Raw genomic sequence first — 27,051 nt, forward strand, 5'->3', positions numbered from 1 at the left:
GGATTATTTCCCACCCCATGAGGAAAAGGTAAGGAACAGACTTAAAACAAGAGGGGAGCACGGCCTTGGGCATTCTTAGAAAGATGAGCAGGAGCAAAACTTATTTACTGAAAACCACTTTTCCTATTTGATGGACCCTTTCACAAGTACTAACTGGAGAAGGTCCAACACCGAACAATTGCCTCCCTGTGCTAATTGCTGAAATGCAAAGTGTGGCTGGGAATCAGAAATGCCCCAAGGACCTTAAATACATATTTACATCTATAACATAATTTAAAAAGGTCTTTATACAACATAAAAACCTCAACAGTATCTGCCCCCATTAATTTTTTTTTTTACCTTTATGCTCCGTTAAAAAATTAGACAACCTTTCTCATGTGTCTCCCCCCCAACCCCATACCTTAAAAAAGTGATTTTAAATTTAAATTTATGCTTAACAAATAGAAAGCTATTTGATTGGCAACAACCTGCAGTAGAAAACCCCCTCAGCCTCCTGGAAGGAGGAGAAGGGCTGAACATGGCGAGTGCTTGGTCCTGGGTGTTGGTCCAGCCTGCAATGACCCTGACATCTGTCTGTGCAGGTGGCTCTGCCTCCCTCCCCAGCTCCACGGTGACCCCGTGGGGACCCAGTGCAGAAGGAGTGGGAGGGAACCTGCTCAAATCACAAAGTCGTCATGGTCAGCAGGGCTGAAAGCGGCCGCTCTCAGAATATCCAAAGAGTTCACCAGGATCAGGGTCCCCGTGAGGTGTTTCCAGCGCTTGGTGATGGGGTTTTTCATCTTGTCCAGGCCGATGTGCAGCTCCTGGATGACATCACGGTAGCTGTCCCCGATCTGGTGGCTCCAGGTGAGTAAGAAGTCGTACGCGGGCTTCCACATGGCCTGGATGTCACAAAAAACAGAAGGGAGAGGGGGAATTAGGGATGGCAAGAGTCTGGTCCCTTTAGCTCCTTCAGTTGCTACGCACGCCATTCTCTCTAGTTTGAAACAGACATACAGAAGAAACGCCCAGAACCATCTCTGACTAGGGCCAATACCGTTTCAGAGGGAAGAAGAATGTTCTGCGTGAGAGCACACACTTAGCAAACGCTGCCTGAGCGAACAAAAAGCATTTCTTTCCTTACAATCCCTGCAGCATTTTCTGTCTGGGCTAATCATTTAGCAATTCCCTGGGTTAATAAAGAACTCCAACAACAACAACCAAAAAATGTGTGTGTGTACATATGTGTGTACATGTAGATATGTAGCTATGTCTATGTATAATACACGCATGTGTGTGAAGGCGCGTATCTTCATTATACAATAAACCACATGGGGGCTCAGTCACTGATACCTCTCAGATAACCAAACACCTCGTGGGACTGGTTTTCTGGGTTTGAAAGAGTAGGACCATAGTCTCATGGGACAACTGGGTCAACTGGCATAACAGAGTTCACAAAGTTTATGTTCCGCTTCCTAGTTTGGCTGAGTAGTGTCTGCAATCTTAAAAGCTGGCAAGTGGCCATCTAAGATACAACTATTGGTCTCTTCCTGTCTGAAGCAAAAGAGAAAGAAGAAATCAAAGACTCAGAGAAGAAACTATTCTACAGGACTAACAGTCTACATGAGCCACGGCCTCATCTACCATGAGCCCAGAAGAACTAGATGGTACCCGGCTACCACTAACTGTTTTAATCAGGGCCACAATAAATGGATCCGGAGACAGTGGGAGAAAAACATGGAGCACAACTCTAATTCTTAAAAAGTCCAGACTTGCTGGACCAACTGAGACTAAAGGAACCCCCGAAACTATCGCCCTGAAATACCCTTTAAATTTTAAACTGAAACTACTCCCGGAGGTCACCTTTCAGCTAAATAACAGATGGGCTTATAAAATGAACAATATCACCTGTGAGGACAGTGCTCCTTTTAAAAAACATCTATATGAGCCCAAGCGGTCAACATTTACCCTAAAGCAAAAATGAGAAGGTAAGGGGGCAGGGAAACTAGATCAATGGAAAGGGAACAACTAGAATGGAAATAATGAGAATGTTGACACACGGTGAAAAATGCAACGCCTGTCACTGAACAATTTATGCGGTAATTTTTAAAAGGGAACCTAATTTGTTGTGCAAACTTTTACTGAAAACACAGTAAAATACTGTTTTAAAATAAATAAATATGCAGCCTTGGGACTTCCTGCTTCCCTTGTTCCGGTGAGCCTGAACCACCTTTCAGGAAGCTTACTATAGTGACCTCCACAAATCAGAATACAAAGAATCTCTGAGCAAGACCCCAACCGCAGCAGCTTTTGCCAACATTATATAACATACCAGGTATTTATCCAACACAGTTCCTGGGCAGAGGCCTGCAGAACTGATGACAATGGGCTCTATTGAGGCACTAATCAATATTACTGAATGTAACTTAAGAACAGAATGCATAAAGGGACAGGTAGTTCCGAGTACACTGTCCCGTCTTCCCATTTCATGGCCGACGGACCTGCCATCTTCAAAGCCAGGCTGGCAACAAACAGTCTCAAGAATGATGAGATTCTGCTCACAATTACTAAGAATTACTGTGTGCCAGGTACAGACTTGCATGTTTTAACTCATTTTAGCCTCATAATAACATCTTTCCCCTGTGAAGCAGCTGGTCAGTTCAAACCGCTGACCTTTGGGTTAGCAGCCGAGCGCTTACCCACTGTACCACCAGGGCTCCTCCATAAGAACATTACCAAGCAGGTATTTTTATGACTGCGTTGTACCAGTTGGGAGCCCCGATGGTGCAGCAGTTAAGCACTTGGCGGCTAACTGAAAGGTCAGTGGTTCGAACCCACCAGCAGCTCTGTAGGAGAAAGATGTGGCAGTCTGCTTCTGTAAAGATTCCAGCCTTGGAAACCCTATGAGTTGGATTCAACTCATAGTAATGGGTTTGGTTTGGCTTGGTGTGGTGTACCAGTTGAGGAAATTGAGGAATGGAGAGTTAGGTAACCCTGGAGCTCAGCCACCACCACGCTGGCTCCCAAGGACCGTGAAGACCCGCTTCCTCCCCTGCTCACCTCACTGTCCACCACCCCATTCTTGTCCCGGTGCGGGGACTCGTACGCATCCATCTGCTGCTTAGAGACCCTGGCGAGCTTTTCAGCCAGCTCCCGCCAGCGTTGGGCCACCTCGACGGCCGTGGTCAGGAGCACGAAGTCCTGGATGAGTCTGACCACCAGCCCCTGGCAGTCCATCTTCAGTAAGGCCTGTGAAGGAAGGAGCAGAGCGTGAGGCCGAGGGACAGGTGGCCCTCTGGGCTCACCTGAATCTCAGCACAGAGATGGTGCAGAACAGGTGACAGGCCCTCAGCCGTGAGAGCTGTGGGACCTGTGAGTGTCCCCTGAACCCGATCACTGCTGAGACTCCCAGGGGAAGAGAAGGGACGATCCACAGGGAGAACGGGGATTACGCGGTCCGCCCCGCTCTCAGCATAGGACCTGTGAGTGTCCCCTGAACCCCAGCACTACTGTGACTCCCGGGGGAAGAGAAGGGACGATCCGCAGGGAGAACGGGGATTACACGGTCCGCCCCACTCTCAGTATAGGACCTGTGAGTGTCCCCTGAACCCCAGCACTGCTGAGACTCCCGGGGGAAGAAAAGGGACGATCCGCAGGGAGAACGGGGATTACACAGTCCACCCCACTCTCAGTATAGGACCTGTGAGTGTTCCCTGAACCCCAGCACTACTGTGACTCCCGGGGGAAGAAAAGGGACGATCCGCAGGGAGAACGGGGATTACACAGTCCACCCCACTCTCAGTATAGGACCTGTGAGTGTCCCCTGAACCCCAGCACTGCTGAGACTCCCGGGGGAAGAGAAGGGACGAGCTACAGGGAGAATGGGGATTACAAGGTCCGCCCCGCTCTCAGCATAGGACCAGTGAGTGTCCCCTGAACCCCAGCACTGCCGAGACTCCCAGGGGAAGAGAAGGGAAAATCCACAGGGAGAACGGGGATTACACGGTCTGCCCCACTCCCACTCCCACTGGGGCACCTGGAGAGAGGGTGCGGCCCTTCACCAAGACAGACAACATGGCATGAGACTTGGGGGAGGGTGTAAGGACAGGCTGGGCATATTGACTTTGCGATGCCAAAGACACTGAGAAGAGGGCAGAGGAGCTGTGACTGCTGGGCTCACACAGGGCCTGGGCCTCAGGCTGGGACCTGGGAGGCTTTGGGTTTGGAGACAGAGTTAGGCATTGTGCGGAGAGGTCGTTCAGGGAGGATGAAGATAACAGGGAGAAGGCCGAGTCTTGGGTGCATATCAAGAACCACACTGATCAGATCAGAAAATGCATAGGTGTTGGCCCTCCCCAGATTGTGAAGTAACAGAACATCCTTTCAATTCTCAACAGGACTGCTCCCTCACCAAGGCTGCAAAGAACCTTCTAGTGTGTCCTCGTTCACAGCACCGGTGTTCCAGTGATGATGGAGGGGCTCAGGAGGACGCAGAAGGCGACGAGAGTCCTGCTTGGAGCGTTCTTGTCCCAGCACAGCCACCAACAACGTGGGCAGGACTTGAAACTCCACTTCTCACCCAGAAATAGGGGCTGGATTCCACAGGCCTTGAACACAGGGCTCAACGACCCTGAGTTCTGCTTGACCCCAGAAATGGGTCAAGCCAAAATTTCTGGTTTTAAGGAAGAATCAAGCTGGCTGGCATGCAGGCCAGCTGGTCTGCAGACGGTGGGAGGTGAACAGCTTGTACCAAATTACATGACTGCTGCTGCTGCGTGTCATGTAAGTGGGTCTGGAGCGACCCATAATTACACACGAGGCCAAACGCAGTTAGCAGCAGGGCTGGGAGCGGATGGCGTCTACGCGGATCAGGATGAGCTCACCCACGGGAGCCTCACTCCCAAGCGTTCTGCAGTCCAGAACGTGCAGATTACAGCCCTGCACTGGGAAAAGACGTGACTTCCCTGGGAAACACGGGTCTGAGAGGCACATCCCAGGCTAAGATCAAAGAGAAACTGAAAGAAAAAACAATCAAAAAACCCAGTTGCCACTGAGTTGATTCCAACTCACGGTGAGCCCTGTGTGTCAGAGTAGAATTGTGCTCCATGGGGTTTTCAGTGGCTGGGGTTTGTTTTTTTTTTCCCAGAAGGAGGTAGCCAATCCTTTCCTTTGAGGTGCCTCTGGGTGGACTCGAACCTCCAACCTTTCCGTTAGCAGATGAGCACATTAACCATCGGTACCACCCAGACTCCAAAGAAAGAATCTAAGAGTAGGAAAAAAAAGTCCCCGGGGACTGTCCTGCCACTCTGCCTAAGCATCTACCTGATCTCAAGTCAGAACCCCAAAGAGAATGTTTCAAAACAAAACAAAAAACCCCAAATTCAGCGAAACACGCAGCTCATGTGAATGCTCTCTGCCAACTGTTTTGTGAGGGCTGACCTGCAGCCTTGAATTCGTGCAAGTTTGCAATCTGCTGGTCTCTTAATTTAAAGAGCGCACAGCTATTCGGGACTGGGTATTCTAACACCCATGCTATGTTTATTTGGGGGCGGGGGGTGGTTGTGATAATAAGAATACACTGAGCAATACAAAGGAATGGTGATTTTTTTGTGACCCGCTAAATGCATCAGCCTGGCGGATGACTCTAAAGCCTTTAGCCAGACAGACGCCTTAGCATCTCCATCTCTGCAATTTAAAACATCCATCACGGATTCATCTGAGGATGTGACCCTGGATTTGAGAGGGCGGTGGGGGTTATCAATGTCGTTTGCCAGAAGGGAGTCTAAGGATCAGCAGGTCTTTTTCTGTTTCTTGTAAGTTAGTATTAACTAAGCCACCCCTTCCTCCCCCGTCTGTCAGTCTGTCATACTATGGTGACTTCCCGTTGCCGTGATGCTGGAAGCTGTGTCACCAGTATTTCAAATACCAGCAGGATCACCCCTGGTGGACAGGTTTCAGTGGCGCTTCCAGATGAAGAGACAGATTTGGAAGAAAGGCCTGGTGATCTACTTCCAAAAATTAGCCAATGAAAACCCTACGGATCACAACAGTATATTGTTCGATACAGTGCTGGAAGATGAACCTCTAGGTTGGAAGGCACTCAGAATACACAGTGGCATCAACAATGGACTCACGCATACCAACGACCGTGAGGACAGCGCAGGACCGGGCAGCATTTTGCTCTGCTGTGTGTGGGGTTGCCGTGAGGCAGAGATAACTTCACTGTAACGAGCAACAACATTCCCTGGCTCCTCAGAGCCCCTCTACAAAGCTGGTTCTGCGGTCACCCCAATTTACAGGGTGAGGTGAGCACAGGTAAGCGATGGGCTCCCCCACCTGGTGAACATCAGAGCCCGCGTTTGCCTGCAGGCAACCAGGCCCCAGCCCCCAGCCCCCACCCGCTACGCCTGTTTCAGAGAGAAGTAGAAAAGACGCCCACAGACACCGGGAAGCTTGTGGGGGCCCCACAGCTCGGGGTGAGGGTCTCTTGGCATGTAGCCCAGCAGCCTCCCCAATCCTGGGAACGCTCCGTTCCGTCAGGAATTGAACCAAATACAACACGGGTCTGGCCTACATTTCATTTCCTCTACTTAAGACATTCCAGAAAATGGCCTGCTTCCATCTGAATTTCTATATACTCGAATGAAACGGTTTTTAAAAATCAAATGTCTAAATGTAGAACAAACACTCAAATTCTTAAAAAGTCCAGACTTACTGGATTGGTTGAGACTATCACCTTGACATACCCTTTGAATTTTACATTGAAACTACTCTCATAGGCTCACCTTTCAGCTAAATAATAGACGGGCTCATCAAATGAACAATGTCACTCATGAAGACTGTGCTCCTTTAAAAAAAAATCTATATGAGATCAAACGGTCAACATTTACCCTAAAGCAAAGATGAGAAGGTAAGGGGGTAGGGAAACTAGATTAATAGAAATGGAACAACCAGAACAGAAGTAATGAGAATGTTGACACACTGTGAAGAAAGCAACCAATGTCACCGAACAAGCTGTGGAGAAATTGTTAAATGGGAACCTACTTGGCTGTGTAAACTCTCATCAAAAACACAATAAAATATATGTATGTATATAAAAAACCATATGTCTACTAGAGGCATGCTTCGGAAGGAAAAAAGAGTGCATACACATATGCTTATATGCATGGCGGGGGGATGTGTGATGAACTGGGGGAATTCCAGATTTTAGCTTTTTTGGCTTTACACCCCGACAGGTTGCGGCAGGAAGGTTCTCCACAGGTTTGCTGTCCTGGGAAGGAATGCGGCTGACCCAGGGTTTGGTAACACGTCCCTCAACGTTCCATCCTGCAAACCCTCCCCACCACACACAAAACAAACACGCGTCTCCGTCTATCCTGCGGTCCAGCTCTGCAGGTGGCCTCTGTTTCTAGGTAACAGAACAAGACGTCACAGTCACCTGCTTCTGATCCGACCCACTCCTGACATGCGTGATTAATTCTGCTCTCTCCTGAGGGGTGCTGAGCTCAGACACAAAGGTCCCCAGAAATGCAAACCGCTCTCCTGGGTCGCTGAATGACCATTCTGGAAGGGAGACTGCCCAGATGCTGCCCAGGAGCACGGCCTCCTTCCATGGAGCTCAGGTGAGTGAGGATGTTGGTGCCCCGATGCCAGGAACGAAGGCGTCTTTCACTCACTCCAGCTCCATTTTTGCTTCTTTGACGGAGCCCAGCATTGGTTTCCGTTTGTTACAAAGCTGCCCAAATCATCGAGAGGTGATTTATACATTTTTATGGATGAAAAATTTGGGGTACCTATCAGGTTTTGGTAAAGAGCCCTGGTGGTGTAATGGTTAATGCATTCAGCTGCTAACCAAAAGGCTGGAGGAGATTCGAGTCCATCGAGGCACCTTGGAAGAAAGGCCTGGTGATGTACTTCAGAAAAATCAGCCATTGAAAACCCTTTAGAGGACAGTTCTACTCTGACACACGTTGCCGTGAGTCGGAGTCAGCTCGACGGCACTGATAGACTGAGTTTAATCAATAGAAATATTCACAGCCGGAAGCTCCAGCTCTGCGCGCATTTTCCCCGTAGCTTCCTCTTTGATTTTTGCACGCACACAGGTACACACAGGTGTACCAGCTAATACCCCATGAAATACAGCACAATGCTAATCCAGCTGGAATTTCTCTTACAAGCGTGAACCATGATTTAAGTCAGGAGTGGCCAAACTTTTTTTTTTTTGTAAAGGGTCAGACAGTCTCTGCCGCAGCCCCTTAACTCTCTGCCCATGTTCCTGGCAGGTGCTGCCAAGTCGATTCCGACTCATGAGGACCTCATCTGTCAGAGTAGAACTGCTCCAAACGGTTTTCACCCTACGTGATCTTCCTAAAGCAGATCGCCAGGTCTGTCTTCTGAGGCACCTCTGGGTTCTAACTGCCAACCTTCAGGCTGGTAGTTGAGCGCTTAACCGTGTTCCAATAAAACCTCATTTACAAAAACCGGTGGCCCCTGGGCCATAGTTTGCTAACCCCTGTTTTAAGACATATTCTTAAGAAAATACAATGACGTACAATTTCGCTTTTTGCAATATGTTCTGTCCAACCATGTTTCCATTCCTAAGATGTTCAAATACCAAAAGAGAAGCCTCCAAGCTCAAAACCACGGCAGACAATGAGTGAACCTGGCCTGTCTTCTCCACTTCCGTACCAACAGCAGCCTGTAATAGAGCCCATCTGCCAGGAATCCCCGGAAACCTATGATACACATGGCCGTTAGTTACTGCCTCTTCCTGAGAGGGTTAGGTGGGTTTTCGCCCACTCACAGCCAATCCCATCACACCGTCCTCCCAGCCCCCACCTCTCTGCTCTCCTGCTTGTTGTCAGCTGCTGCTCAGTCGGCCCAACTCATGGCAACACCATTCACGAGCGAACAAAACGCTACCTGGTCCTGCGCCATCCCCACAATTGGTTGCTGTTTGGACCGTTGTGACCCATAGGGTATTCACTGGCTGATTTTCAGACGCACGTCATCAGGACTTTCCTCCTAGACCATCGGAGTCTGGAAGCTCCGCTGAAACCTGTTTAGCATCCTAGCAACATGCAAGCTTCCACTGACAGGCAGGTGGTGGCTGCATACGAGGGGCATCGGCTGGGAACCGAACCCAGGTCTCCCGCATGGAAGGCAAGGATTCTATTACTGAACCACTGCTGCACCCCAGTTCTCACTACACCCCTTGTTTCCATTAGCTCTCAAGCCTCTCCTGTTTCTTCATTCTTCTCCACCCCTAAAAATAATCGCCCTGTCTTGAGTAACTCTTTCCCTTTTCTTTCTCACAGAAACTTCTCCGAAGAGCTGACAGTGCACCCTACCCGTTTCCCCACCTCCCACATGTTGACCGACTGCCCTTGCTACAGCCTCACAAATGACTCAGAGTCGCCAGACCCAATGGCTCAGGTCCTGGTGGTGGCTGCAGCAGTAGCTGTGACGGCTGGCCTCTAGAAGCTGTGCCCTCGGCTTTTAAGCACCACGGGCTGTCTGCACCCACATCTCTGCTGCTCTCCCTGTCTGGCTGGCTCCCCATCCTTCCCCGCCACGAGAATGGAGCCCATGTGTCTCGCTCGTGACGATATCCTGAGCTCCGGGAAGAGTCTCTGAATACTGAATGAGCCAGCATTGTCGATTCTTAAAATGCTGGGTTCCTCGAGGTTCCTACCACCCTCTTCTTGCCCCTCCAACCGCAGACCCGCACGTGTTCTCCAGAGCTGCCGCGGTCCAGATCCGCACGGTGGTCTACAGCTCCAGCCTCACCCTTCTTTCCCTCACTTAGCGTTTCCATAGCTCACGGCACAAACAAACATCAACATTTATTTCCCACTTGCAGCTTTTGAACGCACTCAGGAAATCCTTTCCCAAACCCAGAAAGCCCATCACGAGTTATGACAGCGCTTGCTGTTGTTCTGACTCATGGCCGGCCTGTGTGTGCAGAGTAGAACTGCTCCACAGGGTTTTCAAGGCTGTGAACCTTTCAGGAGCAGATCACCAGGCCTGTCTTCTGAGGCACCTCTGGGTGGGTTCGAACCACCTGCTTTCCAGCTAGTAGTCGAGCGCTTAACCATTTGCACCACGCAGGGGCCCACCGTTAAAGGACTTAAATCCCCTAAAAACAAAGAATGCACTTTTGTAGTTTTTCCTCTTGGTAAAGACAGGACAAAAATCGCTGACATCAAAACCCAAGGCTTACAAAAGGGAAGAGGGCGTATGTTGTTGTCTGTGGTCCAGTCAATTACAACTTACAGGGACCCTGTAGGACAGAGTAGAACTGTCCCAGAGGGTTTTCTAGGCTGTCATCTTTAAGGAAGGAGCCCTGATGGACAGTAGTTAAGCGCTTGGCTGCTAACCGGAAGGTTGGCAGTTCAAACCCACCAGTGGCTCCTCAGAAGAAAGTTGTGGCAGTCTGCTTCTGTAAAGATTACAGCCTCGGAAACCCTGCAGGCAGGCACTTCTTCTCTGTCCTATAGGGTCGCTGGAGCCGGAATCGACTTGACAGCAACAGGTTTGGTTTGGTAATATTTATAGAAGCACACTGCCAGGTCTTTCTCCCTCAAAGCCGCTGGGTGAGTTCAAACCGCTGACCCTTCTTTTGCTTAGCAGCTGAACGCTTAACCACTGCACCACCAGGGAAGGGTGTGTACACATCAGCAAAGATTCGGTCCTGTCACTTGATGCCACCTCTGGAACTCTGTGTATTTCTGATCATTCTGAGGCCTTGCTCTCCCCAGGGGAACACTTGCTACCATGTACCCAACTGGTAGCTTCTCAGGTCCCTGGAGGGGGCCTACAGCTGCAGAGAATAGTGTCATCGAAAAATACAAACAACCATGCACAGATATAGGTACAAAGGTGTGCCTCGCAGTAGCGATACCTGTAATGGTGAAAACCAGGCAATAATCCAGGGACCTCCAACAGACCCCAAGAACCAGAGGTGCCTTTTGATGCTGGGGTGATGTGGGCCTAGAGGTCACGTACGTTGAAAAAACAGATTATGCCACAGTCCATATGGCAAAACCCTATTTAATTTAACAATAGCAACAAATTTGCAAACACAGGGACAGCCTGGAAGGACACACTCCAAACTGTGAACACAGACCCCTGTGGGAGACGGGGCTAGAGGTGGGGGGCTTCCACTTTCTCCTTTGGCTCTTAAAAAAAAAAAAACAATTCACAAAGAAGCACATGCTGCTTTTATAAATAGAAAAATCAACAAGGACGATTTTCATTCCAGAACAAACGTGGGATGGGCCGAGGCAGCTGTGCAAAGCCAGTGACGCCTGGCGCTGAAGATGGGCCCCGAGGTGGACATGCGGGAAAATAAACGGGGGGCCCTTCACCGAGGCCACGGTGAGGTCTGACCGCAGGCCCGGACATCACCACCCATTGCCTGCCTGCAGGTGTTGTGGGGCACGGCACACTGTGAGCCAGAGATAACGGGGGCTGGCTGCAGACAACACGTGCCCCACTGCCTGTGACGCTGTAGCCCGCAGGGTGAATGTCCAAGAGAACCCGTGAGCCGGCTTGTCTGGGTGTGTTCCCAACTGGGCAGCCTTCCACTAGCCAGTCTCTCCCACCTCTGCTGGAAAGGAACTGCCTGGCGCTGCCTGAACAAGAGTAGAATCCAGGAATCAGAATGAACGCCAGGCCTCCCCTGTGGGCCTCCTGCTACCCTGCAGGGAGGGCACTAAGGGTGATATACTGGACCGTGACTGATGGCTTAGGGATGTGGGAGGCAGCGTGGAGAGGGACAAACACGAGCTGACCCAGCAGCTGACGTGGGCTCCAATCACACCCGATTCCTCATCCCGTCCCCTGAAATACCACCCCCCGCCTGTCAGTCTGTCTGCTGTGGCGGCTTGTGTGTTGCTGTGGTGTTCCCCACATAGCAGCAGGGTCACCCGCAGTGGACAGGTTTCAGCGGAGCTTACAGACTAACACAAACTAGGAAGAAAAGCCTGGTGTGATCTACTTCCGAAAATCAGCCAACGAAAACCCTATGGATCACAGAATACTATCTGAGACTTCGACCAATCCCTGGAAAAGGACATCATGTTTGGTAAAGCAGAGGATCAACAAAAACGAGGAAGACCCTCCATGAGACAGACTGACCCAGTGGCTGCAACAATGGACTCAAACATACCATCCATCATGAAGATGGTGCAGGGTACAACAAAACACTCTAACCCTTCCCAAGACAAAAGAACAAAGCCAAGTGTTACCAGGCCCAGGTGGCTTCATACCATTGTCCCATACCACCATGGCCCCACAGTCACCCTAGACCCCGGCCACCTCACACCTGGGACAGTTTACACCATTCCACACTCTTCCATGCCCCTGGACCCAGCCTGCGCTGTGCCCTCCCATCTAACCATCCTTCACCACTGGGTGGGCTCCCACTCATCTTTCAAGCTTCCCCCACCCCCATTTATCTTTCCTTGATCGCCCATGCTCAGTGGGGTCCTTCTCTCTGGGGCCATTATCATCCTGTCATGCCCTGAACCCTGTTCCCTGAAAGCCCAGTCCCCAGCACCGTCCCCAAGCACACAGGTGGCACCCAAGACAGGCTGAGTGAGGATTAAGTCAGCATACCCACTCCTGGCTCCGTCTTCTGATGCTTCTTCCTGGCTGCTGCCATGAACCTCTCATCCAGCTGTCCCTACTCCGCCTTTGACAACAGAAAACCAAAAAACAAACAAAAAAAGCCCCAAACATGTTGCCATCGAGTCAATTCCAACTCATGGTGCCGCAATGTGTTACAGAGTAGAACTGCTCCACGAAGTTTTCTTGCCTGTAATTTTTATGGAAACAGATCTCCAGGTCTTTCTTCCAACCTTTAGGCAGAACTCACCTTTCAAACGCTTTTCAAATATTTGGGGCCCATTCATCTAATGCCTCTCCAACCCACAAGTCCCACCTCTGGCATCGAGATCCGCAGCGGTTTCCTCAATGGCATTTAAACACCGTTTAAACACCACCTTCACTACAACTCCACAGAAGGCCATCTGAACCATGGCGGGGTGCAGGAGACCTGGTCTGGCTGTGGAGGAGCCGGGGACTTGTGAGTCCCCAACTCCTCAGGGGTCCTGGGATAAATCAGCCTGTGTTTGTGGCCGCCTGGCCATTCACCCGACCTCCCTGCTCACAGTGGTGACGGAGATAGGTGGGAAAGGAGCTGGGAAAAGAGAGGCAACTGCAAAACCAGCTTCACTTTAGTACCACCAGCTCTGACCTCGCCTCTGGGCAACGGGCCTGCCAAAGTCAAGTCTCATTTCCTCCTCTCTGGGGAGTCCTGGGTGTCGAGAAGAGGAGCTAGGGGAGGAGGAGGGAGCTGTCTATGTCTCTCTCTCTCTCTCTCTCTCTCTCACACACACACACACGCACGCACGCACGCACGCACGCACACAACCCCCACACATGCACACACCTGACACCCATTTCTCACACAAAACTAACCAAGAAAGCCACCTGAAAAACTGGTTCAGAGAAACCCCAAGTTGAATGAAAAGAGCGGGATAGCTGAAGTTCTCTGGAAAGAGAAAGAAGAGACGGGCAGGCTCTGAAAGCCCCCTCCTCAATCAGTTGCTGCCTCTCCACAGGTGGCAGGGAGTGACTCCGCTGTCCCCTCTGCGTGTCCCCTCTGTCCACTCAAGGTGAATGTTTCCAGCTGTAACGACGGATGTTCCACAAAAGCCCGGAATTCCAGTGGGGGGACAGCGCCAGTTGAGGGCTCTCGAGGGGAGCACAGCCCCTGCTGTGTGCGGCTCTGTCACCGGGACAGGAGTCATTGCTGTGAGTGAACTGCGGGCAAGACGGGGAGGCTGTGCTGCCTCTGTTGCCCACTCCCTCCCTCCCCAGCTGGGACAACCTGGCCTGTTCCCACTGAAACTGCCCCCAGCAAGGCCCCAGGGTCCTCCGGCTGCCCACCTAACCGCTGTCCACCCCCGGGCAACCTCAGCCTGCTGCCTGCTCTGTGCTTTCTCTCACTGTGTACCCCTCACACACCGACGGGATCTGCCTCCATCACGGAAGTCTTTGGGTACGCCCTGCTCCCCCAGACCCAATGCTTGAGCCCTGTGAGTGGGCCCGGCCGCAGGGCACTTGTCCCTCTGTCCGCCTGGCTCGGGGGCAGAGGGGGTACATCTAGCTGCACACCAAGCGTCTTCAGACCCTCAGACAGACAAGCTGGCTCATGGACTTCCACCCAAGACACACCCGCATGAATGGAATGGCAGATTATGGTGGAAGGTGACCACAAAAGCTGTCCAGAGCTGGCGGGACAAGGAAGAAAAGGGCACGACAGAGTCACAGCCGTGTTCTCATGGGAAGGAAAACCAGTGACACATCTGTATCGGGAGGATGGAGGCTGGTGGGAGGATGGAGGGCTGGTAGGAGGATGGGGGGCTGGTGGGAGGATGGGGGGCTGATGGGAGGATGGGGGCTGGTAGGAGGATGGAGGGCTGGTAGGAGGATGAGGGGCTGGTGGGATGATCGGGGGCTGGTGGGAGGATGGGGGGCTGACAGGAAGATGGCGGACTGTAGGATGGGGAGAGAGTGGAATCTGCCTCTGTCACAGAAGGAAGTGGACAGAGCCTGTCTACAGCCGATACATCCACAGACACCAAGAGAAAGCTGTTACTGGCTTCTCCGAGGTAACTGTCAGAGGCAACAGCCAGAAGGAGGCTGCCTGTGGGCACGGGCCTGGGCAGAGGCCGAGCTGGCCCAGGATTTGCAGCGGGCTCTGTAAATGGCTGCCAGCTGGCTTGCGGACAGGATGCTGGCTCCTGAGCCAGGGTGTCCCTCCTGGGGGGATACCTACTTCCTTCTTTTGCATCTGAAAGTTGCAGTTCTCAGTTGTGCTGGGAAAACAAAGGCCGCCCTCACCCCCAACTCAAACAAAAAGGGGGAAAAAAATACAACACAGGGGTGCTAAAGTGTCAAGTAACACAAGGAGAGAAAACTCACATCCAAACAATATGGTTCCTACAGCGTCTGACCCCAGGCCCTGCGGGCAATCTGACGAAACTACAGATCTTCTCCCCAGAAACACAAACACAGGCAGTTGGAACACAGGCCTGTGCCCTGACCCCCACCCCCACTGGACACTCACGGGTTCACTCACCGACCTTTGAGGAGCCCCCAAATTCAGCGGGGAAAGGTCACTGAGTCACCCTCTCCACAGGGGCCCTTGAGTTTTTGGGGTCCTCTAAGGATCATAAAAGCCCTGGTGGCGCAGTGGTTCAGTGCTCTGCTGCTAACCAAAAGGTCGACAGTTCAAAGCCACCAGCTGCTTCGCAGGGAGAAAGATGTGGCAGTCTACTTCGGTAATGACTACAGTCTTGGAAACCCCATGGGGCAGTTCTACCCTGTCCTACAGGGCCCGAGTTGGAACTGACTCGACAGCAACGGGTATGTATGTATGTAAGTCTCACAAGGAGTCACTGGGTGGTATAAACAGTTAAGCACTTGACCGATAACGGAAAGGCTGGCAGTTCAGACCCACCCTGAGGCACCTGGGAAGAAAGGCCTGGCGATCTGCTTCTGAAAGTTCACAGCCATGAAAACCTCATGGAGTGCAGTTCTACTGACGCACTTGGGGTCACCAGGAGTTGGAGTGGACTTGACAGCAATTGGTTTGGTATTTTTTTTAAGAATCCCATGTAAGCTCTCCCCATGGGCACACTTAAAACTTGGTGCACGTGGTTCCTGCAAGTTCATGGATGCCCTGAAGATCTGCCCAGACACGGCTCCGATCGACGATCTGTTCACCCACCACCCATGTCCACGTGATCGGGGAAGGTGGCCCGGCGCAGTCCACCCCTGTCCTTCCCAAACCCCGACACTGGCCACCACTTACCATTATCAGTTCCTTCTGAAAGGACTTCCTGTCTTTGCTCTCCATGTTGTTACAGTCCTCCTTCAACTTCTCCAGGACAGAAGCCACCCGCTCAGACTCACTATCCAACTCTGCGCGGCAGAAAAAGGTGAGCGGCAGGTTCACGTAGCCCAAGGCATCTGCGAAGGCCCGCCAGCTGCTGATATTCTCCATGAGCAGGGTCCTCACAGAGGCGTAGATGTAGGTTAGGAACTTGCATGGCCTCAGAATCTGCTCCAGCAGCACTGAGGTGCTCAGTTCCGGTCCCGAGAAGAAGCTGGGCTTGACCTTGCCGACCACAAGCACGTTCTTGGTGTGCACGAGCCCGACCTTGCCCTGGTAGTAGCCAATGTACCACTCCTTGGTCCACAGCTGCCCCTTGAGCCGGATCTTCTCCTCACTGAGCAGAGCGATCACATCCCCTTTCTTGTATTCCAGCAGGTAATGGTTCTTACTCTGCCTTACCACCGTCTTGAGCAGCTTGCCGAACTTGAGGCTGGACACTGGGCGGTCCTGAAAAGTTGGGTACTTGGCGGTGGCGGCAAAAGGGGACAAGATTATTTTCCCAACTTCGTTCTTCTTGAGGAACCGCCTTTGCCCTGATGACTTGATGGCACTTTTGGGTGGGGGCTGGGGAGTCTGGACGCAGAACTGGGTCAAGATGGTGTCCTGGTCGTCCTTCACCTGGACCCTCAAGGTGAAGTCTGAGAGCTCGTTGGGGCTGTGGGAGGTGATGGGGAATATGAGGCGGCTCACCTTGCCGAGCTTCATCTGGAACCCTCTCACCACCTTAGCCTGCTCACCGGCCTTGACCTCGTAATTAGTCATGTTGGAAAACATACAAATTTTGAGATCCTGGGGATGGGACAAGATGAACTGGTGCTTACCCCATAGCTGCAATGCCACTGGGGCAGGGCTAGGGGTCTGGTGGGTGACCTCACTGACCAGGAGAGTCTTTGGGGCACAGTCATGTCCAAAAAGGGTCACCACTGTTTTGAAAGATGGATGGATGTGTTTGGGACCATAAAGACCTACTGTGATTTTTTTATGGATGAAGTCCCACACAGTGGATGGGTACAGAATGTTCGGGCTGTGGGCAATGATAGCCAGATACATACAGGGCTCCAGGTTCTCCAGGTGGACCTGGACTGTGTCCCCATAGTTGTAGGTGAGTGGGATGGAGACATAGGGACCCTCCTTGGAGTCGCTCCTCAGGCACTGGAGGTTCACCGAGCTTTTGCTAAAAATGTCGTTTTTCACCTCAGCGGAAACTTTCATCTCCAAGATGAGGAAGGTTCTCACTTCCAGGTTGCTCAGCTTCACCTCCAACACTGGGCTGATGCTGCTGGACTTGTCACTGTTGAGTTCCAACGGAGGGTCCAGCAGAGCCTTCATGGAGATCTGCTGAGTGTCCCCAGGAGCCATGTGACCTTCGGGCACGTGGATGGTGATGCTGGTGTCGGGGAGCTGCACGGCTCCCCCAGAACTATCCAGCTTGCACACGATGTTTGTTTCCACCGCTTGGGTCTGGCCCCACCCCGGGCTCTGGCCAAGCAAGTCCAAGTCGTGGCAAGACCGGGCCAGCTTCCGGTGGTTCAGCCAGGCAGTCCGAAAATCCTCCCTGCTCTGAAACTGTTCTGGAGCAGGGGACTTCAACCCGGTGAAGAAACTCAAGGACGCAGGGGCGTCGGACTTGGCTTGGAGGACGGAGAGCTCCGACAGACTGTAGGAACGTTTGCTTCTAAAGAAGGGGTTGTCGCGCTTGACTGGCTGTTCTGCGTTGTGTCTGTGTGTGGACGAAAGCTCGTCAAAGATGTTGCCGATGCTGTTAGTGGTGGCGGAGCTGGATTCGGTGTAAGAGGGCGGGCCTGTATCAAAAAGTAGCAAATCCACAGTACTTTTGGGGTTCAGTTCATCTAAGCTGGGTGTCACTGGCACGTTTCCATTCAGAAATGGATTTGTTTGGACCCCGTTCCAGAAAGGATTATTACTGTAACCTTTGCTCGGCCCTTTCTTGTCATCTGTCCATCCTCCAAGCAAATCCAACTCCTTGGCGACTTCGTCTGGGCTGTCTGGAAGATTGTCGATCATCCCACTGTCGCTCAGGGTTGAGTTTCGGTAGTTTAAGGGCTGCACGTAGGAGGCAGGGATGTAGCCCATCTCTGTGGTATTGTGGGCGTACCACCACTCACCGCCTGATGTGTCCAGGACGTAGAGATGGTCGCCCTTGGAGAACTTCAGGGTGGTGAAGTTAGTCGGGCAATAGTCCTTGATTGCGATCACTTCCTTCGCGTTTCCGAAAGGTGTGGGATTGTCCACGAGCAAGGCACTGGGGGAAGGCACTGGGCAAAACACAAAGAGAGATGGTGAGAGCAAGTCCAGTGGGGGCTCCCGAATGTCTTCCCCAACCAGGGAGAAGTGATCTAAGAAGTCAGTGTCACGGACGTGCGGACAGCAGCCCAGGCTAGCAAATCACCAGCTCCCGTCAAGTCGATTCTGACTCATGGCGGCCCTATGTGTGTCCGAACAGAAATGTCCCCCATAGGGCTGTCGATGGCTGAGTTTTTGGAAGTAGACCGTCAGGTCTTTCTTCTGAGGTGCCTCTGGGTGGACTCAAATCTCCACCCTTTCAGCTTGCAGCTGAGCACATTAACTGTCTGCACCACCCAGGGACTCCAACTCAGGCAAAACACTCAGCCCTTTTCTAAACAGAAAGAAATCCAAGTGACATGTGGTATGTACTTTATCGTCCAGCGGAGTGACTAAGGACAGCATGTTTCACTACCTTCGACACTTTCCAATTGGACAGCCTAAGTCAGGTAGGAAAGGCCACGAGGAGAATCTCTGGGTCATCCACAGCAATGGGAATAGCACAATGTAATGTCCAACACATCTCATGCTGACCAAATCTCTCCTTCATCTAATGAGGCATTTGCTCGTTCAGTGGTAGAATTCTTGTCCACCACGTGGGAGACGCAGGTTCAATTCCTGGCCAATGCACCTCATGTGCAGTCACCACCTGTCTGTCAGTGGAGGCCTGCGTGCTGCTATGGTGAGGAGCAGGTTTCAGCAGAGTTTCTAGACTTAGACAGACTAGGAAGAAAGGCCTGGTGACTAACTTCCAAAAATCAGCATGAAAAGTCTACAGATCACAGTGGTCCAATCCGCAACCGATCAAGGGGATGGCACAGAACCAGGCAGCGTTTCTTTCCATTGTGGGTGGGGTTGCCATGAATCAGAAGCCGACTCAACAGCTGCTAACAACATTCTTCATCTAACTAACTTCTTACCAGAATTGCTACCAGGAAGAAAACTTGAGTGCGGTTTACCTACAAAACGCACAGTGACATTCTGAGTTAAGTGACCCACTGCATGTAACCAGGGACTGGAAATTAAGAGCCTCAACCACTCTCTCCATCATGCTGATAAGCTGATTCCACGTTCTGACTTCAACGCGAAATACGTAAATACACGGACGGGAAGGTTGCCTTGACAATTGGACCTGTTTCTTAGATTTTCAAAGTTCAACCCCATTCCTCACTAAAATGTTTACTTAGATGAAATAAGATTTGTGAGGTCAGTCTCTTCCACCCTCTTATAAATTATTACTCAAAACAACCACATGGAAACAGGCCCTCGAAAAGACAGGTTTTATTTCTGGTCATAGTTTACGTTATTTTGAACATTGATTTAAGCCATCTGAAGAATGCCACCCCTTTAAAAACGGAATCAAGTGAATTTATGGATGTGTGTTACTGATGCAGATAGAGACGGTAACAGCAAAAATAAGCCATCTAAGCAAAAGGTGTGTAGCTTAAAAAACAATGGATACGATTAAATTCACTTAAGCATTTTCTCTCCCTCCCATACATGAGAAAGTATATTCAGAGGCTGAAGAAAATTCTTTCAGATGGAAATAAATCCAGATACTTCTCCTCAGCACTCCTCCCTACGAACTGATTGTCCCTTGTTCTACACTTCGCTTATATTCCGGCTTCCTGTAACAAGCAATTGAGAGAAAGGAAACTTATTTTAGTTGCCTCCTTAAAGGAGCAAAGCAATGACGGTATTTCTAGACGAACCACACAGGTCTTTCCCAGTCTGTTATTAACGCAACAGGATTCCTGGTCTGGTCTATCAAATTGGCCCTCCCAAAAAATCATCCGCCAGTTTCCCTTGCTTTTGAGGGGAAATCATAAAAATTAGGAAATGAAGTAAAAAACCCGTTGCCATCGAGTCAATTCGTACTCATGGTGACCCTATAGGACAGGGCAGAACTGCCCCATAGGGTTTCCCAGGAGCCCCTTGGTGGATTTGAACTACCAACCTTTTGGTTAGCAGCCAAGCTCTTAAATACTAGGCCACCAGGGCTCCAATATAGTAGGAAATAAAGCAGGAAGTGTCTACTGATTTACTTGACTAGGTTACAGGTGTGCTTGACAGAAAGTATACCTGGGCCTTGACAGCCATCACCTACCACCTGCTTGTGAAAATTACTCTTATGGATTGAACTGTGTTCCCCAAAAAGTTACGCTGAAGTCCTAACCTGTGTACTTGTCAATGTGACCGCATTTGGAAATAGGAGTTTTGTTTTGTTATGTTAATGAGGTCATACCAGAGGAGGGTGGGTCCTAAACCTAATCCCTTCTGAGGGGTGCCTTATAAAAAGGGAAACAGACACAGAGACACGCACAGGGAAGACAGATGCCATGTGACTATGGAGGCAGATGCATACAAGTCCAGGAACGCCAAGGGCTGCTGGCAGCTACCAGCGTTGAAAGAGACGAAGAAGGACCTTCCTCTAGAAGTGGCACCCTGATTTGGACTTCTAGCTTCCAGCACTGTGAGACCATCAATTTCTCTTCTTTAAAGCCACCACTTGTGTATTCTGTTACAGCAGCCATATAAGCTAGGACAATTACACAGAGCTGTCCGTCTGGAGCCCTGGTGGCACAGTGGTTAAGAGCTCGGCTGCTAACCGAAAGATCGGCAGTTCAAATCCACTAGCCGCTCCTTGGAAACCCTATGGGGCAGTTCTACTCTGTCCTAGAGGGTCACTATGAGTCGGAATCAACTTGACGCCAACAGGTTTGGTTTTGGTTTTGACTTGAGAAGAATCTGGATCTGGGAACAGGAAACCTTGACTTGAATCCAGGGCCCTTAAAACTGTGACTTTCGGAGCCTGCTCCTCAACGGGCTGTGGTGAGGATGAAATGAAATGACACCGATAGACTGCTAATAACATTTAGCCCAAGGTAAGGACTCGCCAGCGACTCTCCACTTTTGGAGTTCCTACGTGGTGCAAACAGTTAATGCACTCAGCTGCTAACCAAGAAGTTGGCAGCTCAAGCCCACCCAGATGTGCCTCGGGAGAAAGACCTGGCGATCTACTTCCAAAAAAAAAAAAAAGGAAAACTGACATCTCCAATCCCCTTCCTTGTTTTATTTTTCTCCATAGCACTTATCATCAACCAGTCTATCACACTGGTTTTGACTTTTGGTGGGAGGGCTCCATCTCCCCACTAGAACACACACTAGAACCCCACTAGGAAGTCTGTCGTTCACTGTTATATCCCTGGTACTGGAAGCAGGGCCTGGCACGTAGTAGGTACTCAATAAATACGTACTGATTAGTTGTGCTTACAACCTAGAGAGGCCATATACATGAAACCGAGGGAGGTGTTGGCCAAAGGCAAAGTTAGAATCCCCCCTGGCTCTGCCTGTCTGCTACACAATGACAACAAAGACAAGTGACCCAACAGTGAAGGGCTGCAAGTGAATAAAAACAGGAAAGTAAAAGAAACAGCTTCACTGGAAAGGCAGAAAGAAAGGAGACGGGGAAGACTGAGGTCAGAGCTCTTCCTTCCCACTTCTGGCGTCCCTGGCTGGTGCAGACAATGAACGCGCTCAGCTGCTAACCAAAAGGCTGGCAGTTTGAGTCCACCCAGAGGTGCCTTGGAACAAAGACCTGGCAATCTACTTCCGAAAAATCAGCCATTGAAAACCCTCTGGAGCACAGTTCTACTCTGACACACATGGGGTCGCCATGAGTCGGAATCAACTCAATGGCAACTGGTTGTCTCCCGCTTCTGTTTGCTGGTCACGGTCTCCAGCAATGGAAACTATCTTTTGTTCCTTTGACACATCTACGGAAAATGTCACGTAAAAATTAAAACCTCCAAATGGAGACTGAAAGAAAGCTTGCCAGCCATTAAAATCCCGTTAGAATCCCTCAAAACTTATTAAGTTATTATGTTCCCAGAATAATTCCCTTCCAGTAATATTTTAAAAATTAAAAAACCAAAGCAATTAAGCATGCTTCGGTGCATGATCTAAGAAAATGTATCAATGCAAATGATTGCAGACCGAAATAAAAATGGTTTTAACTTGAAATTGCACACACTGTAGTCAGAACAGAAGCTGCAACATACTTCACTCTGGGATCAGGCTTCGCCAAGGCGAAACAGCCCTCCTCTCCATCAGGACCCCCGTGGAAACAGAATGTGGCAGGAACTCCTCCCGGTCTAATCAAATGCCAGAAAATCTCCATTGAATGCCATCTTAATGAATTCCGAGGAGTACTGCCCAGATTCACGGCTACCTTGACTTTAATACAAAAATCTCCCCGTGTGTCAAGAAGATCAGCACTGAATAATGTATTTCCCATCGCTCTGCCTACGTTCTTATGCAGGCAAAGAAATTAATCACAGGCGGGAGATTTCGCAGCAGATATTCTGGCTGGAATAAATTCCCAAGCCTCTCTATCACCCAGATGTGTGTGAAGCTCCTGGCTGCCTGGGTCACACACTGCCTCTCGGTAGTAGAGCCCAGAGGGTCTCGGCGTACAGACTGAGGCCCTTTGACCTGCTCAAGCTGAGATTCTCAAACACCCACCCCACTTACACACACACACACACACACGCACACACACACACAAACTCACCAGTCCCTGGGTGGGGCAAATGCTTCAGTTTTCAGCTGCTAATCTAAAGGTGGGAGGTTCAAGTCCACCCAGAGGTGCCTCAGAAGAAAGGCCTGTTGATCTACTTCCAAAAAACCAGCCACTGAACCCCTGCCACACCCCTATCTACTATGACACACATGTGGTCACCATGAGTTGGAACTGACTCCACGACAACTGGTTTTGGGGTGTCCCTGGGTGGTGCAAATGGTTACTTGTGGTCAAGGAGCCCTGGTGGTGAACTGGTGAAAGTGCTTGGCTGCTAACTGAACGGTCAGCTATTCAAACCCACAGCTGCTCCATAGGAGAAAGATGTGGCAGTCTGCTTCAGTAAAGATTACAGCCTTGGAACCCCATGGGGCAGTCCTACTCTGTCCTACAGGGTCAGTATGAGTCAGAATCGACTTGACAGCAGTGGGTTTGGTTTTGGTTTTTATAATCCCATTCGGGTTATAATCCCATTTGGGAATGGGTTTTCTTATGTTAATGAGGCAGTATTAGTGTAGAGTCTGTCTTAAATCAATCTCTTTTGAGATTAGACAAGCAAGAGAGAAGCAGAGATGGGGGAGGAGAGATGCCAAGCCACATGAAGACCACCCAGAAGCCGAAGCTCAGAGGAGACAAGGACCTTCCTCCAGAGCCCACAAAAAGAGAAAGCCTTCTCCTGGAGCTGGCACCCTGAATTTGACTTCTAGCCTCCTAGACTGTGAGAGAATAAATCTCTGTTTGTTAAAGCCACCCACCTGTGGTATTTCTGTTATAGTAGCACTAAATAACTGAGACAGTAGGACATGGGTAATTAAAATAAAAAGTGATAAATGCCATGAAAAAGCCAATTAATGACAGTGATGATCATGATAAAAACAGCAAAGGCAAATGGTGCCAGAAGAGCACACAGGATAGACTGAATATGGCCTTCATGAGGAAAATGATCCACCCCAGTGTCCAAACCATAGGTTTCCTCACCAGCCCACTTTTTACGAGGCGATTGGAGAAGCCCAGAGCCCTTGGCTGATTAAACCCTGGGGTCCATCTTTTAGATGAGGGGTTGGAAAACTATACTCCCTGGGCCAAATCTGGAGCCATGGTGGCGCAGTGGTTAAGAGCTAGACTGCTAACCAAAAGGTCAGCAGTTCGAATTCACCACTGCTCCTTGGAAATCCTATGGGGCAATTCTACTCTGTCTTATAGGGTTCCTATGAATTACAATTGACTTGACGACAATGGGTTTGGTTGGTATGGGTTTGGGCCAAATCTGGCTGGTCACCTGATTTTATAAATAAAGTTTTATTGGAACACAGTCAAGCCCATTTGTTTGCTCATTTCTACCGCTACTTTCACACTGTGACAACAGAGTTGAGTAGTTGCAACAGAGACCACATGTCCTGTACAGCTTAAAGCATATTTACTAGGTGTCCTTTTACAGAAAAGAGTTTGCTGACCCTGTCCTAGACCAGCCATTTTTGATTCTCCAAGGAGCCCTGGTGGCTCAGTGGTTAAGCACTTGGCAGCTAACCGAGAAGTCTGTGCTTTGAACCCACCAGCCGCTCCATGTGAGAAAGATGTGGCAGTCTGCTTCCATGAAGATTAAACGTGTTGCCCTTGAGTCAATTCTGACTCATAGCAATCCTATAGGACAGAGCAGAATTGCTTTGTTAGGGTTTCCAAGGAGTGGCTGGTGGATTCAAACTGTAGACCTTTTGGTTAGCAGCCAAACGCTTAACCACTGTGCCACCAGGGCCTCTCTGTAAAGATTCCAGGGTTGATGGACTCACCATACTCTCTTTTCTCTATATTCCGGCTCCCTACTTTATTGTTTAGAATGTAGAAATTATCAAACAATATCATTAATATCACACACAAGTAAAATTTTGCTGAAGAGCATTCAAAAGTGGCTACAGCAGTATATCAACAGGGAACTGCCAGAAATTCAGGCTGGATTTAAAAGAGGCTATCACTGTTGATGTCAGATAGATCCTCGATGAAAGCAGAGAATACCAGAAAGATGTTTACCTGTGTTTTATTGACTATGCAAAGGCATCTGACTCGTGGATCATAACAAATTATGGATAACATTGCGAAGAATGGGAATTCCAGAACACTTAATTGTGCTTATGAGGAACCTATACATAGATCAAGAGGCAGTTGTTCAAACAGAACAAGGACATACGGTGTGGTTTAAAGGCAGGAAAGATGTGCATCAGGGTTGTATCCTTTCACTATACCTCTTCAATCTGTATGCTAAACAAATAATCCTAGAAGCTGGACTATATGAAGAAGAATGGGGCATCAGGATTGGAGGAAGACTCATTAACAACCTTCGTTACGCAGATTACACAACCTTGCTTGCTGAAAGTGAAGAGGACTTCAAGCACTTACTGATAAAATCAAAGACTACAGCCTTCAGTATGGATTATACCTCAACATAAAGAAAACAAAAATCCTAACAACCAGACCAATAAGCAACATCAAGATAAACGGAGAAAAGACTGAAGTTGTCAAGGATTTCATTTTACTTGGATCCACAATCAACACCCGTAGAAGCAGCAGTCAAGAAATCAAAAGACACATTGCATTGGGCGAATCTGCTGCAAAGACTTTTTTAAAGTGTTGAAAAGCAAAGATGTCACCTTAAAGACTAAGGTGAGCCTGACTCAAGCCACAGTGTTTTCAATCACCTCATACGCATGCAAAAGCTGGACAAACGTGTAAGGAAGACCAAAGAATTGACGCCTTTGAATTGTGGTGCTGGCAAAGAATATTGAATATACCATGGACTGCCAAAAGAACAAACAAATTTGTCTTAGAAGAAGTACAACCAGAATGCCCCTTAGAAGCAAGGATGGCGAGACTACGTCTCACGTAGTTTGGACAAACAGCAGGGATCAGTCCCTGGAGAAGGACGCTGGTAAAGTAGAGGGTTAGTGAAAAAGAGGAAGACCCTCAACAAGATGGACTGACACAGTGACTGCAATCATGGGCTCAAGCATAACAACGAGCGTGAGCATGGCACAGTGCCAGGCAGTGTTTCGTTCTGTAGTACACAAGGTTGCCAGGAGTCAGAATGGACTTGACAGCCCCTAACAACCACCACAACAACTTTACTGTTACCAGAACTCAGGAAAAGAGAAAACATATTCCTTATGAAAAAGTGGTTTCCTGACTAAGGAACATTCAAAACACTTCCCAACAAAACAAGACAAGTGGTTATTGTTTTCGGGCGTAATTTATAATACGATGAAGTCTGGAAGCTAAAATTTAATTATCTGAATGCTAAGTTGGCAGCCTCTATGTAGGGAAACTGCTGGGACTCATGGCAATTACAAATCCCAATCATCTTCCTCTGCCACTGTTCTGTGCCCCAGAAGCTCACTCACCTTTGACATCGTTAAAGCTTGTCTCTGAAAACCCTTCACTCAGGTCAATCAAGGTCCCCTCGGACTTGCACCGAGGGAGGCCACTGGAATTTGCAGCTCGGATGCGCTGAGCCGCCATCTTGGAATGCTCTTCCTGGGTGAAGCTGCTACGGTTTCATATTTCTTCCTCCAGTTATTCCAGCGACTGCTGAAGTTTCTGTCTCAAGCAGCCAAGCTTCACTGTGGTGTCAGCTTTGCAATGTGCTTCTTCCTAAAAGTAGAAGGGAGAAAAGCATTTCCTCTGAGCAAGTGAAGCATGGGTTAAACAGTAAACTGATGGGCCGTGGGAACCTCATTTCATTCGTGCAGGCCTAAAACAGGCAGGCGGGGCCCACTCAGCGCGCTGTGCCCACTCTGCCCGTTCACCAGTCACCCGGGCACACACAACCCAGCCGCGATTCCTGGCCTGGAGCCCCTGTCCAGGCTTCCTGGGGCACAATGGGGTTTGTGAAGTTTGCTGTAGCACCTGGTAGGCCCATTCATCACAGTCAGAGAGGAGGACAAAACGGGATTTGTACAGTCCAGCCTGCCAGTTCTAGGGTGCAGGGAAAGAAAAAGAAGCCTTCGTCTTCCTGGATAAATGGCTGGTCTCATTGCAGAAACGGCCTTGACTTGGGCCCCCGGGGGTACCTCTCACCACGGCAACTCTTTCACGGTGTCAGTGCAGGGGTTTGGGGCCTGTCAGGAGACCATGATGCTCCTGCCCACATTCCCCTTAAATCCTCCCTGGAGCCCAAATAAACGCCCAATAGTACATAAACTACACAAGTGACCATCTCAATATATACGGT

The 27,051-nt window shown here is 49.8% G+C and overlaps 1 protein-coding gene across 1 annotated transcript; it reads right to left on the minus strand.

Moving 5' to 3' along the window:
- Positions 1-656: 656 nt before the first annotated feature.
- SH3BP4 (SH3 domain binding protein 4) lies at positions 657-26,339 on the minus strand. The gene is made up of 4 exons (XM_004390027.1): positions 26,222-26,339; positions 15,866-18,225; positions 3,040-3,228; positions 657-881 (listed from the first exon to the last, which is right to left on the minus strand). The coding sequence occupies exons 1-4, from the start codon at positions 26,337-26,339 to the stop codon at positions 657-659; spliced, it is 2,892 nt and encodes a 963-aa protein (XP_004390084.1).
- Between the last annotated feature and the right edge of the window lie 712 nt (positions 26,340-27,051).

The sequence above is a fragment of the Trichechus manatus genome, unplaced genomic scaffold (genome assembly GCF_000243295.1).
Source record: "Trichechus manatus latirostris isolate Lorelei unplaced genomic scaffold, TriManLat1.0 scaffold00277, whole genome shotgun sequence".
NCBI classification, from domain to species: Eukaryota; Metazoa; Chordata; class Mammalia; order Sirenia; family Trichechidae; genus Trichechus; species Trichechus manatus.

Excerpts from the sequence above, each read along its gene's own strand:
- SH3BP4 (XM_004390027.1), bottom strand. The coding sequence starts at position 26,339 with ATGGCGGCTCAGCGCATCCGAGCTGCAAATTCCAGTGGCCTCCCTCGG. Across the intron at positions 3,229-15,865 it reads TTCAGAAGGAACTGATAATG|GCCTTACTGAAGATGGACTG; the intron begins GTAAGTGGTGGC and ends CTTCCTTCACAG. Across the intron at positions 882-3,039 it reads ATGGGGTGGTGGACAGTGAG|GCCATGTGGAAGCCCGCGTA; the intron begins GTGAGCAGGGGA and ends TGTGACATCCAG.